Source organism: Nesoenas mayeri (genome assembly GCF_963082525.1).
Source record: "Nesoenas mayeri genome assembly, chromosome: 24".
In the NCBI taxonomy this organism is placed as follows: Eukaryota; Metazoa; Chordata; class Aves; order Columbiformes; family Columbidae; genus Nesoenas; species Nesoenas mayeri.
Genome location: NC_137546.1, coordinates 6,785,483 through 6,803,887, shown reverse-complemented (window position 1 = coordinate 6,803,887; position 18,405 = coordinate 6,785,483). Strand labels below are relative to the sequence as shown.

Genomic DNA, 18,405 nt, shown 5'->3' with positions numbered 1-18,405 from the left:
CCTGCAGAATTTATATAAAACACTGAACACACCGTCTCTTCAGCAGAGGGGCACCTACAACTTTGGAAGGCTTCCCTTAATTTCAGAGCACGCTCAGCCCTGTCCACCCCGTGAGCCCCGAACCACGCGGCTCCGAGAGCGTCCCCTCGTACCTCCTGCACGGCCGCTGCGAGTCCTGCCTGCCCCGGGGCCAGGCCCTCCCTGTCCGTGCTCTGCTGGATGGCCTCCGAGACCAGCTTGCTGTGCCGCAGGATGATCTCAATGGCTGTGCTCTCACTGCTGGCCACTGAAGAGGAAAATGAAAAGTAAAGGTACTTAAAAACACAAAACCCAAGGAGAACCCGAAGGCATTAGCTCTGTCCAGTCCGCTCCTGAAGCTGAGCTGTTAACAGCAGGAGTGACTTCTTCAGGGCTCAGGAAACAGCGAAAAGTGGCAAAATGCTTTGGTTACACTCACCGCAGCACTGACATCCAGCACAAAACCCCAGCAGACCTCACTTCTCACTACCTCTCCAACTTTGGGTGAGAAGATGAGGTTTTCCAAAGCACATTGCTGAAAGAGGCGCTGACAACCTCAAAATGTTGGCATGATTCTTCCAAAACTCAGAATTTCTTCCCTCCCCAATTACAGACATCCCGTTCCAACCTTTGTGGAGAAACAGGAGTTTCTAAGCACAATTTGCCCCATCCATGGACAGCCACATAAAAGGCAGCTGGATACATCACACACCACAAGCGCTGTTTCTCAGGGCTGAGCAGGCATGGGGTGGAGGAGTTTGGACAGGGACAGCTGTCGCACATCTGCTGCAGGCAGGCTGGTGCCACACGGGCAGGTGACCCAGGCTCTGTGTCCACAGGGCCAGCAGAGCCAGGCTCTGCACAGCCTCACCACCACCAACCTCAGCACTCCTCACACTGGCATGGAATGGTTTTACACTAAAAGAGGGGAGATTCAGACCAGATATAAGAAATCTTTGCCCCTGAGGGTGGTGAGAGCCTGGCCCAGGTACCCAGAGAGGTGGTGGATGAACCATCCCTGGAGACATCCCAGGCCAGGCTGGACAGGGCTCTGAGCAACCTGAGCTGGTGAAGATGTCCCTGCTCATGGCAGGGGGGGACTGGATGACCTTTGAAGGTCCCTTCAACCCAAACTATGACTCTGTCACTTTGGCAACAGCATTGGGGGAAAAGCACAGTTTAGGTTTTCAAGTAGGAAAACTCAAAGGCAGAGGCCGAGGCTCCATGGAGGACACACACAGACTCCCCTGTGCTGTCAGTCTGATGAGCCTCCAGCTGGTTTTTAGCGCATGATGCTGGTCAGATCTCAAGCAGCTTGTTCATTAAAAAACACAGAGCCACAAGCAAAGCAGCCACACTTGCAGAAAGTGCAATTCCAACCAATTGACTGTTTCACCAAGGACACGGGTGCTGAGACCCACTGGAAGAGAAGAGGTTCCTGGTCAGGGAGAGGGTGAGCAGTCAGAAAGCAACTCCCCCCAGCAGCAAGAGAAGCTCAAGGGAGGGCGTAAGGGATACCAAGGACATTACCAGCTTGGAAGAATAACTCTGCTCCGGGTTGTTTGCGGATCTCCTCCATGAGCAGGTTCAGTGGCGCAGGCTCCCGCACAGCCAGCAGCAGCTGCCAAACGGCCGAGACCGGCAGAGACCGCTCCTCCAGCGCCGCCGACACCAGTGAGGCGAAACCGCCGGCCTCACGCTTCATAACCTGCTCCATTGCCTTGGAACGACACACAGCAAGGTGCTAATGAGGGATCCACCTCCATGTTTGGCCATGCCCATGGCTCACCCCAGCCCCAGCATTCTCCTGCTCCAGTCCTGCAGACCTGGCTCACGGCTGCAACTCAAGGGGTGACCACCTGGCAGCCCAGTGCTTCACTCAAACACGTCAGACACCTCGACTCACTCCAAAGCTGAACATCTCTCCTCAGTGCCCAAATCAGCCACTCCTACTCGCCAGCCTTCAGCTTCATATGTTACCTGCTTCACTCCTGCTATAGGAGTGACATCATTAAACCAAGTCCTGCTGGAGACCTGCCCCAAACCAAGGCATGATGGAGTAAATCGAGTCCTCGGGACTCGACAGAGATCCCAAATGGGGAATAAAGCTCAGTACTTGCTTGCACACACAGGATTCTGCTCACCTCTCTCTCAGCAGGAGCCAGGCTCTGTGCAGCAGAGATGCCCTGCAGCAGCGTCTGTGTGTCTGTCAGCAGCTCCACCAAGTTTTCTCGGTATCGTCTCAATAGTTTGGTTCCATAATCCTCTGGGTTACATTTGGCTGAATGCAAGGGAATGAAAATAAGAACAGCTCAGCTTGCAGCACCTCCCCAGATTGCTCACCAGGGAACCGAAACCACCAGGGCAGGCAGATGTCCCTGGGTCACTAACACAGCCCTGGGCTCAAGACACCCGGATTCACCTGCAAGCAGAGGATGAACAAGACAAAGGGAAGCTTCTCCAAATCAAAGACAACACAGAATGCTTTCTGCCCAGACATGCCCACAGAAAGAGATCCCTGGCCCCCAAACATCTTCCAAGTCCCAGTCCTGGTCTGAGCCCAAAAGAAAGTCTCAGTTTTCAGCCATGTTCAGCATGTAAACATGTGGCCCTGTCTGTGAAGACAACACCTCGAGATGTTTATCAGCCTCTTCTGTTGCCCTGGAATCAAGGGGACTCCATGACTGACTCTTAATTGTAGTTTCATTGAAAGAGTGAGAGTCTTTGACCCACTCCACCAAGGAGCTCTGCAACACGCTCCATCTCAGTGGTGTATGACTATCAAACATACTAACACTTTACAAACACCCAGATGGCCCAAGGTAATCAAGAACCCAGCAGGCTGAGCTGTCCTTGGTGAAAATGTTACAGGAACACAAACCAGACTTGTGGTTGCAAAGCAGCAATAACACCCTCTTCTCTCCTTTATACCAAAAAAAGGCAACTTGTACCTCATTCCTTCCTCCTCCCATATCTAATTCCAAGCTGGGTCTGCTGAGGTTTGCCCTCTGAGAAACGGTGAGTCCAGATTAACCCAACAACCCTTTAAAGACACCCCAGCATGAGGACACAATGGACTAATTCAAGAAAGAGGAACGGTGTTTATTCAGGATAACAAAGACACTTGGGCAAAATACACCTTGTACCAAAAGCAATATATGATTGTATTTGTCGCCAGATTAGCTCATAAATAAAACTGGAAATTTCCAAATAGATTAATCTAAAAAAGGATTTCTTTCACTGCTGGAGTTACTAAATTAGAGAAGATGCATAGTTATATTTTGTAGGAGAAACCAAACCAAAAACCAGTAGTTCATCCAAGCCGCCTGCGTGTGTTTTTTGTTTGTATGCTTAGGTCTTTTAATCGTTTTGGTTCAGTACCAAACAGAACGATCTATTATTCACACAGCATTACTTGGGAGAAAAGCAGCTCAATATACACAGCTTGGCAACAAGAAAATACAGTCCCTGGGACCCAGCAGACATGCAGTGCCGGGTAAGGAGAGGAAGCTCTCGGGGGCAGTGAGGAGGCACTGGCAGCCTGTGGGATTAACCAATGGAAGACTTTGAGCTAATTTGAAAACCTCCCTGGTTAAAGACTTCTTAGAGATGAGTCGACTCCCTGGTGAAGCTGAGGGAACATCATTAAGCACCTGAGCTCCATCGGGTTTAGGTGTGACGTGGATGTGCCCCGCATGGATCAGGGGGTGGTGTGGCAGGATGCAAACCCCCCTGTCTCCCCCTCCCTCCTTCATCATGGAAGGAGCAGACACATTTCCCTCTCTCTGCTGCTTGAGGCCGACAGCTTCTTTCCTTTGGCCCCAGAGCCCCTGGCCAGGGCCGTTGGGAGAAGGGAGAAGGGAGCGCCGAGGCCCAGGGAGCCGCTGGGCGCCCGCAGCCAGTGTGGGGGTGTTTGGAGGCTTCAGGGGCACCCACAGCCAGGGTGGGGGTGCAGAGAAGCTTCTGGAATGCCCACAGTCAGATCTGATCAGCCTATAACAACGGGACTCTCGCCAAGGCTCCGGCCATTGTCGCGGGTCTCTCGGAGCATGAGCGAGATGCTGCCGCCGAGAGCCCCCGGGATGGAGACCCCGCTCGCCTCGCCGCCACGGGGGTGAGTGAAATAACCCTCGCAGGATTGCGAGTGTATTTATACTTTCCATGCACATTTGCACATGTATTTATACTTTCCGTGCACATTTGCACGTGTAACTTTCCGTGCTCAATATGAGCACGTGTAAAATTAATCCTCGCATAATCGTGGGTGTATTTTTCCTCCTGTGCTTCCAAATAAGCAAGTGTAATATTCCGTGCACATTTGTACGTGTATTTCTCCTCACAGGATTGCGAGTGTATTATAAATTTCCCCTCGCAGAATCGCGAGTGTACACTTTCCATACTCAATACAAGTCCGTGTATCCCTTTACAATAACCCCACACCGTATCAGGCAGGTGTGGACTCTTCCCGGAATCAGGGCCGGCTCCGGCATTGTTTTGGTGCAGCCACGTGCGTGCACTCTGTGGACCATCTGTTGTATTAGTTGCTGCCCCTTAATAATTTTCCTCAACTGATATCTGAACCTGTATTTAAGTCACTTTTGGAGTGCTAAAACCCTGCTTCTCACCGGTTTAATAAAAGTTGTTTTGGACCCTGTTGTCCCTTATAAACGAACCTCAGGTGCCTCCGTGACAGGTGGTTTACAAATAAGAATATTTTCCCCCTACTCCCAACAGAACGTTTCTGATCTTATTACACAAATTTGATTTATCATGAACACACTCTCAGTTCTGCTGCCGTACCAAGGTGGGCTCCACAACCAGAGCGTGCCCTGCAGCAAGACACCTTCCCTTCCACTCGCAGGACTTCAAAGCCACCAGTGGCTCAAATCATTCCCTCCCTCTTCATTTCCACCACAAGAAATATTTGTGCTTCTATTAGTTCAAGCTGCAATTTGAGGAGATTCAGCTCTGTGTAATTAAGGAATGCTCCTCCTTGGAATGGGTATTACCACTAGATAATTAACCATGTTGGGAGCCTGGTGTTTCAAGAAAGCAATCGTGCTTAACAAACGACAAAGCAAACTGCCTGTCGGGAATGTTTGTTAGAGAGGAAATTATCAGCATTATGAGCACAGTTTTGCTTTCTATTAAATACTCATTTACATTTCACTGCATGTTAATTTAGTTCTTAATTTTTAAGTGATTTCAGAGCTGGTGAGATTTTCTCCTCCATCTGAACTGCTCAGGGGTTTGCCTAAGCCCACCCAAACTCAGAAGGCTGTCCCAACATCAGAAAATGAGGGTTCATGAGCCCCTGAACCACCACAGGCAGGTAACAAACAATACCACCCCACCAAAACACAAAGGAGGAGGGCACTAGCTGTCCAAGATAAGGACATCAAATGGGGACACTAAGTGTGAGACTCCCATCAGCACTCTGGTCCACATTGGAGACCACAAGTACATGACCATGATGTGCAGAGACACCGGCTGGGTTTAGAAGAAGAGCACAGCCCGACTAAATTTTCCTACAATCCCTCAACGACAAGGGAATCACAAAGACAGCAGCCAGGTCAGACACTGTCTGTATTTAATGTCAAGACATCTACAACTTTGGGGAAGTTTTAGGTATTTGCTTTTAAAGCCAGTAAGAACCACAACTTAAGTCACCTATAGACCAGAGCTGTTAAACATGTCTTCAACCCTGGAGTGTTTATTATGTGAAAATGCTTCTATTTATTGTGGAGGCACATGCTGCTGCTTTTAAGAGACTCAAAACCAAAAGTAACTTGGCACTGGAGGGAACAGTTTCCTGTTTTCCAGATATGACATCCCAGTTTCTACCCCACCAGTGTCAAACCCAAGGAAGGAGCCCAACCTTGCTCATCTCATTGCAAAGCAGGGGCCTTCCTGCTGGCACAGTCCTCCTGTCCCAGTGCTCCCAGACCATTTTTGTCTGTGTAAAATGGCCATCCCATTGCCTTATACATAAGTTAGATTATAAGAGCACACGGAAGTCCAGACACATCCAAACCTCCTGGCAATTCCATGAAACGCATCCCCAGGTGTCTGAAGTTTGGCATACCCATACCTTTGCCATCAGAGACGTTTGCTGTTGTCATCAAATTGTCTAGCAGAAGGTGCAGACCAGGGAATGATGCTTTCACAGCCCCCAGAAGTTTGAGCAAACTTTCTGCTTTCAGGGTTTTCCCTTCATCCACTTTCCTGAGCAGATTGTCCACAGCTTCCCTCTGAGAGCCTCCTTCACAGCAATCCAGAACCACCTGTGACGAAGCAAGAACCTGGTTGTGAGAGCTTCCTACACACTCCTGGAGTTGAACAGAGATAGAGAAACACTAAGAGTATCACAGTGCACACTACTGCAATAAATCCATGTTCACTGCTCCAACTAATTAGATGATCAGGGTGCTACAGGAACATCTAAACATATCCCAGGTACATTTGACACGTGTCACCTTGAAAACTGCCCCGGTGGGTTCTTCCAACAAGTCTAGCTCATGGAAATGGCTAACAAGCAAAAACACCTTTTCAAAGGGAACAACAACAACAAAAAAGACAGGATGTAAAACAATATGTCATTTAATATTTTAGCAAATACTTTGTAAATTGACAGTCTCTTTTCCCTTGTCTGCCCGATTTTTCTGCTTGTCATCAAAAAACAAGGATGGAGAGGAAAAAAAAAAATCATTATTTAAATAAGCATCCTATTAATTGAATGACTATTTCTATGACAAGGCCACAAGAGGCTTCTCTTATGTGAGATGCAACCACTACAGCTTGGAAAATCTCTAGTACGCTGGGTTAACACCTACAAGGCTCATACAAGGGAAGCCAGTTGACAGATACAGGTTGATGTACCCTCTGCAAACATTGTGCTGAGCATTTGAAATGCAGAACGGGCAGAAACTCTGCAGGTCACCCGCCCAGTTCCCTGATGTCATAGGCAGAGTCCCATTAATAAAATTATTAAGATGTGTCCTAAAACTAGTTACATTTTTGCTCCCTTTCCCCCAGTTGGAAAGCTCTTCCACAGTCTCATTCCCCTGTTGATTCTTCTAATTTTCAGCTTAAATTTATTCATGGCCAGTGTATACCCATTTGTTCATGTGCCAACATTATCTTCTAGCTTAAAAAGCTCCTCGAAACTCTCTGAGGTGTTTACCTCATCCTTCCTCTCCAATTTCTTTATAACGGCACAATCATGTTCCCTCTCAGTCTTCTTTTCACTCATCAAAATAAGGCAGCTCCTCTTGTAGAACAGCTTTTCCACTCCCCTGATCCTACAGCTGCAGATCTGTCTCCGCTTCAATACAAATCCACCTTTTCTGAACAAGACTGGAACTGCACTCATAAATTTCAGATGAGGTCTTAATTCTTCGTTCTCGTTATTTCATCTACATGCACGTCCTTCACTTTGCACCATCACATCATCCAGTTCTCAACGCTTAGTTCTCCAGCCATGAAATTCTTCTCCCTCTTGCAGATCCTCCTCTGTGTGGACAAAAGCTCCCGGCTTCGCTCATCAACAAGTTTTACTAAGCATGCTTTGATATTTTTGTGTCAATAACATTAGTGTTAATATTAAGTGCCAAGAATCCCACCAGTAACCTTGCTCCAAGCTGTCAGTCCTGCCTTCAGCACAATCTGTAGTTATCTCCAATAAGATACAACCCATTTTAATACCACCACTTCATCTAGTTTAACAATTTCCTCACATGAAATTCAAATGCTTTGCTGAAGTCTAAATTGAGGCAGAAAAACCCATTTTTATCTCATCAAATAAAGATTCCAGGTCAGGCAGAAACAATTTACTTGAACATCCACTGCTGCATTTTATCCCATTTTTTCACTCACATGCAGTGCTTGAGGTACATGTGTCCTCCAGCCCGTCCCAACACACGTTCCTGTGCACCCAGAGGGGGCTGCCTACCTCCCTGCTCCCTCTCCCCCTTCTGTCCTGGTCACCAATTATAGGAACCACTTTCAACTTGGAAAATACAGCAACACACATCACTGTCACCCTCACAGCCACTATCGGCTCCTCCAGCCTGCCGAGGGTTCCCTCAGAACTGAGATTTCAGCGCAGTCGCAGGATGTTTCTGTGTCCATGTCTGTCCTGGATTTGTCCCCAGGCTCAGTCATGAGTTTGAGGGTCATCTCATTTTTCTTTAGTTCATCAGACAAATGTTTGTTGCTTGTCTCAATACAGGTTGTGACGTCCAGCAGCCTGATGTACCTCAAGACTCTCTTCATACCTCCAAAGAACATTTCGTTGCCTGTCGGACATTTCAGCCTTTCCTTGCAGGTTCTAATGCTCTTCCTCAAGTTATTAATTCATGCAGGTCTGTAACCTCTCACAGAGGATGCAAACTTCAGACAGTTCTCCTACCTTTAACATAAAAGAGACTAATCCAACAGCTCCTCCTATGCTCTTACGAGCAGTTGATCTCATTAATTAGTTTCTCTCATTTCTAAAAATCTGTCCTTTTATAGCCAAAACTCTGTTAGTGAACCTGTTGACACATCTTCCCATCTAATTCACACTGAGTTGACTTCGGATCTCTCAGTCTGAAGTTATCTTAAAAGAGAACACAAAAAAGGGTACAAAAGCAGCATCTTTTGGGGAGTCGTGCTGTAACCTACTGCTGCTCCCAGGCAGGTGTTGACAGGTACAGAAGTGATGGCTCTGGCAGTGGCAGGCACAGTCCTGACATTTTGGGCTCTTTTTGACAAGAACCAGGTGAGATAGTCAGAAAACACACCCATGTCCTGCTTGCAACCGGACTTTTCCATCCCCTGGTGCGTCCAGCTAGGATTGCTGCTGCAACAGCTGGTAACCTCACTGGAGTTGTCATTCACATCTGTCCTGGCTCTGGAGCAGTTTGGTTTGAACATTGAGTTGTGTAGGCACTGGAGCCAGAGGGGAGGGAAAGCACAGAGCTCAAAATGCCCAAGTCCTCTAGAAGAGAGCTTGGACAGGGGGAAAGGACTGAGAGCACCCTCAACGAGTTTGCTGATGATACCAAACTGGGAGGAAGGGTTGATACAAACACTCAAGTTGCACCAGGGAAGGTTCAGATTGGAAATTAGGAAACATTTTTTCATGGAAAGGGTTGTGAAGCATTGGAACAGGCTGCCCAGAGCAATGGTGGAGTCACCATCCCCGGTGGTGTTTAAAAGACATATAGACGAAGCTCTTAAGGACACGATTTAGTGCTAGAGTTAGGCTATGGTTGGACTCTATGATCTTAAGGGTCTTTTCCAACCAAACTGATTCTATGATACACCAGGGGCTGCGCTGCCGCCCAGACACCTGGCCAGGCTGGACTGGGCGAGAAGAACCTGATGAAGTTCAACAAGGCAAGTGCAGGGTCCTGCACCTGGGCAGGAACAACCCCCGGCACCAGCACAGGTTGGGGGACCTGCTGAAAGCAGCTCTGCAGAGAAGGACCTGGGACTTCTGGGGGACAACAGGGTGACTGTGAGTCACCAATGTGCCCGTGTGGCCAAGAGGCCAATGGGACCTGAGGTGTGTGAGGAACAGTGTGAGCAGCAGGTCAGGGAGGTTGTTCCTCCCCCTCTGCTCTGCCCTGGGGAGGCCCCATCTGCACAACTGGGGCCAGATCGGGGCTCCCCAGTTTCAGAAGGACAAGGAATTACTGGAGAGAGTCCAGCGAGAGCTACAAAGATGTTGAGGGCTCTGGAGCATCTTTGTGATGAGGAGACACTGAGAGAGCTGGGGCTGTTGAGCTGGAGAAGAGAAGCTGAGAGGGATCTGATCAATGGATCAATATCTCAGGGTGGGTGTCAGAGGATGGACCAGACTCTGTTCAGTGGTGCCCAGCGCCAGGGTGAGGGGCAACGGGCACAGACTGAAGCACAGGAGGCTCCATCTGGACATGAGCAGAAACTTGTTTGCTGGGAGGTGCCAGAGCCTGGCCCAGGCTGCCCAGAGCGGGTGTGGAGTCTCCTGCTCTGAGACATTCAAACCCGCCTGGACACGACCCTGCTTCAGCAGGTGGGTTGGACCAGGGGATCTCCAAAGGCCCCTTCTAACTCCTACCATTCTGGGATTTTGTTTCTACCAGCTACTCTGATGCTCCACACTCAGGGCTGTACCGTGGACGGGTTGCTCTGAACTCCGGGATGACCTAAGCCATGGGACACCAAGCACATGCAGTTACCTGCTCTTCCTTTGCATCCAAGTTTATTTCTCTTAAGTGAGAATCTGTATCCAAGCTATCATTCAAATCCTTATCTCCCCACATTACAAAAACACTAATAAAGCCATGAAGCTAAGCCCTCAAAAAATAGATATGCTAGGTAAAAAAGTTTCTCAGAAAAACAGGTATTTACAAAGAGGCTTCACAACAGCTTGTCTTGCTGAATAAATGTGTAGCTAATGAGGCAGTGACTGCAGGAAGAAAGAGAGAAACCTCACCTTTATGAGCCCTTGGAGAACCAGATCCTACCCCTGCCAGCCCAGAGCTCCAGTGCAACGCTGGATGAATCGGGTAAGATGAGACCTTCAGAGGTGGCTGCTAATTCCACGTTTGTTTTCCCAGTACTGCACCTGACACCAGAGACCCCAACGGCACATACGCCACAGGCCCACCATTTAAATCAATTTAACTTCTGAAATAATTAAGTACTTTTCCACTTGCCTGAGGGGAAATAAAACAGGTTTTTTTGTTTAAAAAAAAAAAAAAAAAAAAAAAGTATGAAAAATAAGGGAAGCCCCCGAGGTCAGTTTACACTTGGTAATTTCTGCCTTATTTTCCTGTGTCACGACAGGGACAACATGATGCACTCACCGGAGAGCTCCCCAAATACGTTTGTTATTTGCTGGGAACCTGTGAGCTAAAGAGCACAAAGGGATGTCATAGAGAGGAGAAGGATTTTGTATTCGGAGCAAGGTTTGGAGGCTCTGCAGCAAACAGCGTAAAGTGACTGAAGAGGATAAAAAGACACTGAATAACACCACCCCTTCACCAAATGAGGCAGGAGTCCCATAGTATACAATGATGCAATTATAGGCTGTATCCTGTGCCCAAGGAGCAGAATTACAGTGCCAGAACGGTCTGGGTTTTCATTTATTGTTGTTTGTTTGTTTGTTTTTTCCAGTGAGGAGATTAAAAATGGCTGCATTTTAACTACCTCATTTCATGAAGACGAAAGGAGAGTGCAGGGAAAAGGTGAAGCCTTCAAAAGAAAGGCGACACTGCAACATGAACAGGCATATACAAAAAATCCTAATCTCCCCACTGCTGATGCAGCTTTCCCAGCCACAGGCTCAGCTCCAGGCACCCGCACGGGCTCTGCTGACAGACGCAATATCTCCGGGAGATGCTGAGTCCTCTGCTGCATTCACACCTCCCGCTCTCCTCTCACGCCCCCATTCCAGGCTCTGCCGTGCTGCTTTCAGAGGGGAAAATTCACCAGCTGCCAGTCACCCCCCAGCCCAAAAGGACAAGGGAGATGCCTCTGCTGGCAGCACCTTCTCTGGTACCGAGCTGCACCCACACCCAGGGGTGCTCCACAACAGACACTTGGTCCAGGAACACATGCAAGTGAGCAACAGGTTATTGAGGGGCTTAAAGTGGGCAGAGGTCCTCAGCCATGTCTCAGCTTTGGTCAGGCTCACTCGGACAGAAAGCAGACAGCGTTCATGTGAGCAAGCACAACAGTGCTTTCCACTTGCTAGAACCCTGCATCGTGTGACAGATGTGACAAACTAGGACAGGAGGTCTGTGAGTTGTGTACTGGATGCAGCATGGTGGGGCACTCTGCAAGTTAGAGCTGCACAGGTAGGATATAGCCAGCTTCCTCCAAAACACAGAAAAAAGCAGTTTATATGTGATATTGGGTCCATTATGGCTTCTGCAAATCAGCACGCATAATACAGTTGCTTACAGGAAAGTAACAGTCCTCCTTGCCAAACCGCTGCACTAAATACATCCAAAAAAGTCAGCAGATGTGCTATTCTTGCAGGAAACTGCATGGTAAGAATTAAAGAGTTAAAGCTGGGAGAGTCAGCTGAAACTAAGTCAATGTACACAAGAGCACAACTGGCAGACAGGCAGCACAGAGGTTTTAGAGGTTCTGCTGACACCAAACTCCAGTACAGAGCCTTTTACAGGCTCACAAAAAGGCACTTCCAGGGCCCCAAGGAGCACCAGGCACCTCCTGTGCCCCAGCTCCCCTTGCAGGGCAGTGAGACAGGCAGCGTTCAGCCCCTCTGGAGGTCCCTCCACAGCTCAGCCTTCTCTGTTCCCACAGTTCAGCGCAGACGGACCTGAGACGACACAGACGTGCAGCCCGTGCTGTGCGAAGGGGAGATGAGTTTGCCAGCTGAGGCCAGCACGTTACTCGGCAAACCACGCGGTAAGACAGCACCTTGCAGACACACACACCCCCCCCCTCGCCCACAGAGGTTTCCTTATTTCACGTTTTTTTTACCCGTTTCTCTGAGGCGGTCAGGAATCCCTCCTCTGCCGCCTCCAGGAACTCTACGATGGGGCTCAGCTGTGTCACGCTCTGGATCAGCTCCCCCCTGCGACCCAGCAAGCGAGCGGTCAGCGTCTCTCCCTTGTCTGCGCTCTCTGGGGGGAAAAGGATTCAGAAACACAAGAGAAGAAACAAGTCAGTCTGAAGGAACTGACAGGCTCCTGAAGCGAGTGAGAGTCTGTGAAAGATCTAAGTGAATAGCAAAGCTCATCCCAAGCACAAGCAGTGGAGGAAAACCACTTTACTATTCTCTTTAAACTCTATGAAAGGAAAACGTCTCATTTATCTAACAGAGCAAAGCCATAAAGCAAGCTGGAGGTTAACACCAGGTTTGCAAGGCCACTGCTTTGTGTCAGACTCAAGTAAGACAGGAGCTTTCAATCCTGAGGCTCAGCCGTGCTCTGACCACGCTGGCCGCACAGCCACCGATCCAGCGCCGCCGGCAGCGACGGGGAGAGCCCTGCGCCCCATCCCCGCTGCTGCGGGATGGAAACGCTCCAGGATCTTGGCCGGCATGTGATAAACCTCCTGCACCTGTGTAAGGTCACAGGGTTTATATAGATCTGCTTTAAGGTTACCTGTTCGCTTTGCCACAGGCTGCACCCAATTCTCTACCTGTTTGCTGCAGGTCTTCTCCGCCACCCCCTTCCCTCTCCAGCAAAGCCGCTCGCAGCTTGGGGTTTGTGTCTTGAAACAGCTTCAGTAAAGACAGGAGGGTCTGAGCACTCAGGGTGTGAGCATCTTGCACTTTGCTCAGCAGCTTCTGGAACACCGGCTGGTCCCCTCCCTCTGCCAGACAGGCGGCCAGAGCCTACAACAGAGCGGGGAAACGCGGGAGAGGTTTTAATAACAGAGTGAACTGCCCTACACAAACCATACAAAGAGCACAATGCCAGGGATTTGTTCAGAGGACCAAAATAAAACCAAAAACCAAAACAACCCACCACATAGACACACATCACTGAACTAAGCTGCGGTCTGTGGCACCAGCCCTGGGAAGGAGGGCAGAAAACCTTCCTGCCAGCCCTTATCTTTACAGCAAGTCCCACAAACTGCAGCTGGTTCCAGCACCAAACATCTCGTCATTTCTTCCCCTAACAGTCAAATGCTAATAAATCTAAGAGACCTAATAAAATGTGGTTTAAATACGGTTACTTTGGAAGCCCAAGGCCAGGGCAGGGGATACCAGATTTCAGTGCAGAACAAGGAGCTCGCTTGCACAGAAGGCAGAGAGCATTTTAAGCAGAACTTTCAGGAATCCCCATTCTCAAGTCATAACGGAGTCATATCTGCTAAAGAAAGATTTGGAGAGAAGGCACGTGAGCATTGTGGGCTCTCAGCACACCCGGCAATCGTGCCCAGGGCTCCAAAATCCACTCCAGTGACCCCAAACAGCAACCAGAGGCAAGTTATGGAAATAAAAGGAAAAGAAATAAGCTGTAACTCTTGCTCCCATTTCCCCGGAGCCCTTTAACGCTGTAAATATTGCCCCTAAAGACACACAGTCCCAGCTCTCCAGGAGCGATGCCAGCCTTTCAGAGCAGGCGTCCTTTATTAGAGACTCCAGGGATGCTATAAAAGTACCTTTGAAGTGGGGAGCTTAGCCCAGCTCCAGAGAGAGCGGCCATTTTCCGCTGTCATTGTCATTTTTATTTCTATGATAAAAAGACTGAATGCAACTGCTTGGGGCCGCACCAGGGGGATGCTGGACTGGCTTTTCCTAGCAGGTGTAAACGCTCATATATTAGGGCAGCGTGACAGTGCGATGACCTATTGCAAAGAGTATCCACAGAGGGGAAGCTGCAGGAGTCCCAGCTCTCACCCGCTAACGGCATTTTTCCTGCCAAACAGAGAGATGGGGACATGAAGGGCTCTGTTACAAAGGAAGAAAGAAGCTGCTGCAGACGTGCCAAAGAACAAGCTTAAAGGTATTTTTTTAATGCAAACATTAATTTGTAATGAGACTTGATTACCAGATCATGTTTGTTCTCAAGGTTTGCCACACCTGGCCCCTTCCAGATCAAAACGATCCTCTTGGCTCTCGCCATCCCAAAGGTGCTCAGCACCCTGCCAAATACATCTCTTTACTAATACAGATTAAAAGTAACTTGCAGTGTCACAATATTTTTTAATTTTTACTTTTTTAAATTAAAATCAGCACAGCATTGCTACCCAGAGCGCCAGGTAACATCCCTTGTCAATGCATGGGTTTGGTTAATGGAAATGAGTTTTCAGAAACCAAAAGGCTCTGCTATTTATAGTCTCTTTCTGAAAGGCCTTTCCTTGAACACGTTGCTCAGTGGGAACAACAGCATTTTAGCATCGTTTTGAAGGAGCACACAGCACAGTCTAGACTTACTTTCAAACTCTAACAGTTCCCAAAGATCCTGGAAAGAAATGAGAAATACTGATATTAGCTGGAATCCCAGCTTCCACTTGGTCATAATGTGCCCGTGTGATGATTGATCCATTAGGTTTTCACTACCTGGGACACTTGGAAAACCCTGCATGGCCCAATTGGCACAAATCAGCACAGACTAGCACAGCCCCAGGTTCCAGGCTGGAGGAAGACACGGGCTCTCTGAGTAGGGAATCCTGCTCACCGAGATCTGGCTGAAGCTTGAGCTGTGCCACCAAATAGGTTCCATGTCCAGTGAGAAGTTGGGTCCCAGCGGAGGGTGTCAGTTCTGTCAACCCTCCTCACTCAGTAGCTCAGCACCACTCTGGTCTGACACCACACAAGAGCCCCCAAAGTTCATGCAAAACCTTCCCACATCCATGGATGCCCCGAGGGAAGCTCTGAACAGGAACATATGCAGGAAATGCTGCAGGAGGTACACCTCCTATCTCCATAGCATCTCCACATCTTCCATGTTTTTCCAGATGTATTTCCTAACATAATCAACTCCTACACCGCTGTGCCCCTTTGTCCCACTGCAGGACCTCTCACTCTGCTCCGCTGCTCCTTGTCTTCCACTCCCTCCAATGTCCCCTGCGGCTTTGGCCAGGAAGATGCACGAGGCTGCTCAAGCAGAGCCACAACCTGCACAGCAAGAGTGGACTGAGCTCTGTGTCCTGCCAGCCTGGCACTGACCGACCTCCTCACACCACCCCACAACCCCCACACCACCCCACAACACCCAAAGGAAGACAGTGCCTCTGGGACTTCCACCTCCCACTCCAACTCCAACACTATCATGACGTGAGGTTTTTCTGGGTGGGAACAGGGATGCGGGAAGAGCAGCTGGTGGTTGGCCCTGCAGGGAACGACCTTGGGCTGGGCTGAAGACAACTGGTGTGCCATGCTGAGGCACGGCTGGGACGCAGACAGGACCTTGACCAAGCGAGCAAGTGATGTACCTTCTACCAGGGAGCGCAATGGCCCGAGACTGTGCGGGATCTGGAGCACGAGTGTGATGGGAGTGGCTGAGGGACCTGGGGGGTTCAGCTGGAGAACAGGAGCTGAGGGGAGACCTTCTGATCTCTGAACTGCCTGAAAGGAGCTTGGAGCCAGGGGGGTCGGGCTCTGCTCCCCAGGAACAAGCACCAGGAGCAGAGGAAACGGCCTCAAGTTGCGCCAGGGGAGGTTCAGATTGGACATTATGAAACATTTCGTCATGGAAAGGGTTGTGAGACATCGGAACAGGCTGCCCAGGGCAGCAGTGGAGTCACCAGCCCTGGAGGTCTTTGGAAGACATATTAGATGAGGTTCTTGGGGACATGGTTTAGTGCTAGATTTAGGTTATAGTTGGACTCAATCTTAAGGGTCTCTTCCAACCAAAATGATTCTATGATTACTGAGTGATCTCCCTCAAGCATGGGCTTTAGAGCGAATGCAGGCACCCAAAGGAGGGTGGGAGGAATCTGCAAGACACAGGCTGGAAAGCAAACTGTGGAAGGTGACAGAAGCAGTTAGGTCCCCTCAGACCACCCCTTGCAAGCCCAGGGACATTCAGTCACCAGACTCACCCCTAAGGGTGGTAAATCCTGTGCCTGCACCTCAACGCCACCTCCATTCCCCAAGGAGAGCTGCAGAGACCCTGACCACAGGGAACTCAGCACCACAGCGACATAATCATCAGTCCTCTGTGAACACAAGCTGCTTTGGGTTCTTATACCGATGGGTTCTTGATGTGCATAAGGTGAAAGAAACATAAAAAAGCCATTGGAAACCTGCATGGCCAGAGATGCTGCCCAGAGGGTCAGTGGGATGGAGAGCACTGGGACTCGCTCTGCACAACTGGAGCACAGAGCAGCTCAGAGGCTACGACTGCGTCACGAGGTCTGTCAGCTGTCACTACACATACAATAATCAGAGAAAAATAAGTTCCCTGTCCTCATTCAGATATCCAAAGTGCTTTTATTTCAACCCTGCATTTGTACGTGACTGAAGAAGGAAACCCCAGCACTGGGAAAGCTCCATGGGAACGCTGACCCCTGCTTGGACCACACAATGCAAAAAAAAACTCAGCCCAAACTTCCACACAAATACACCAGAGTGAAGGGAAAAAAGTTCTCCAGCTCTGTTACTTTGAAATAAACCCCTCACCATCTACCAGTCCTAATCAGGATGCAGAAAATAATGGGAAACTTCTTTCTTCTGTCGCATCCAAAAATCCCTGCAGCTGCAAACGAAGGACGACAATAATTGGACAGGCCCATAGGCAATGGAAATGATCCACAAGCACAGTGACATTTATTCTACGTGTGAGAATCAACACTCCCCCACTTCATCTGAACCCAGTAGTAGAGGGAACAAATGAGCTGTGCAATAATTTGAATTGAGTTTCTCTAAGAGAGCACAGGAAGATAAGACTTGACACCAGCAAAGCTCTTCTACGCTTCCCCAAATTACTGCAATTTCAGTCTTGTTCTCATTTCCAAGCTGGTTTCATCCAGGCCAGAACCAAATTAGATAGGAATAGTTTATGTGAGATACACAGAGAGACTCTAAAACAAAAACAACCTCAAAAATCACATCTCCCTAGACAGAAAAGCAACGCGGCCACATTTTTCAGCCCAGGGAGCAGAACATAACATCAAACTTAGAGAGAAGCAACAATTCTCTCCAAAGCAAGCCCTGAACCGCAGATCTCCTTGAGGTGGTCAGTAGGTCAGAGAGGTTCTCCTGCCCCTCTGCTCTGCCCTGGGGAGACCACACCTGGACTCTTGTGTCCAGTTGTGGCCCCTCAGTTCCAGCAGGACAGGGAACTGCTGCAGAGAGTCCAGCGCAGCCACCAAGATGCTGCAGGGAGTGGAGCATCTCCCGTGTGAGGAAAGGCTGAGGGAGCTGGGGCTCTGGAGCTGGACAAGAGGAGACTGAGGGGGGACTCATTCCTGGGGATCAATATGGAAAGGGGCAGTGTCAGGAGGATGCAGCCAGGCTCTGCTGGTGACAACCAGGGACAGGACAAGGGGCAATGGGTGCAAACTGGAACACAGGAGGTTCCACTTAAATTTAAGAAGAAACTTGTTTGGGGTGAGGGTGGCAGAGCCTGGCCCAGGCTGCCCAGGGGGGTTGTGGAGTCTCCTTCTGTGCAGACATTCCAACCCGCCTGGACACCTTCCTGTGTAACCTCATCTGGGTGTTCCTGCTCCATGTGGGGATTGCACTGGATGGGCTTTCCAGGTCCCTTCCAACCTCTGACATTCTGGGATTCTGTGAAAAACCCCACGACCTAACAAGTCTCCACTGGAGGTAGCAGGACATAAAGCAGCAACAGCATTGGGAAGCGAGCAGGAGCACCATGGGGAACAAGGCACCTGTGCAGGGACGAGCACATGAGCAAAGGAACAGAAATACAGGGGCTACGTCCAAGGCAAAATACCAGCAAAACTAGAGGAGCCCAAACACCAGGA

At 49.3% G+C, this 18,405-nt stretch overlaps 1 protein-coding gene across 1 annotated transcript in view; it reads right to left on the bottom strand.

Annotated features, from left to right (window-relative positions):
• The window catches only part of ZBTB40 (zinc finger and BTB domain containing 40), a 47,587-nt gene that overhangs the window by 16,249 nt on the left and 12,933 nt on the right, over positions 1–18,405 (bottom strand). Inside the window, exons 5-10 of the mRNA XM_080358628.1 lie at positions 13,162–13,357; positions 12,499–12,641; positions 6,110–6,302; positions 2,163–2,299; positions 1,549–1,738; positions 153–286 (exon numbers count right to left, since the gene is read on the bottom strand). Coding sequence (XP_080214754.1) covers positions 153–286; positions 1,549–1,738; positions 2,163–2,299; positions 6,110–6,302; positions 12,499–12,641; positions 13,162–13,357 — 993 coding nt within the window. The remainder of the gene's footprint in view (positions 1–152; positions 287–1,548; positions 1,739–2,162; positions 2,300–6,109; positions 6,303–12,498; positions 12,642–13,161; positions 13,358–18,405) is intronic.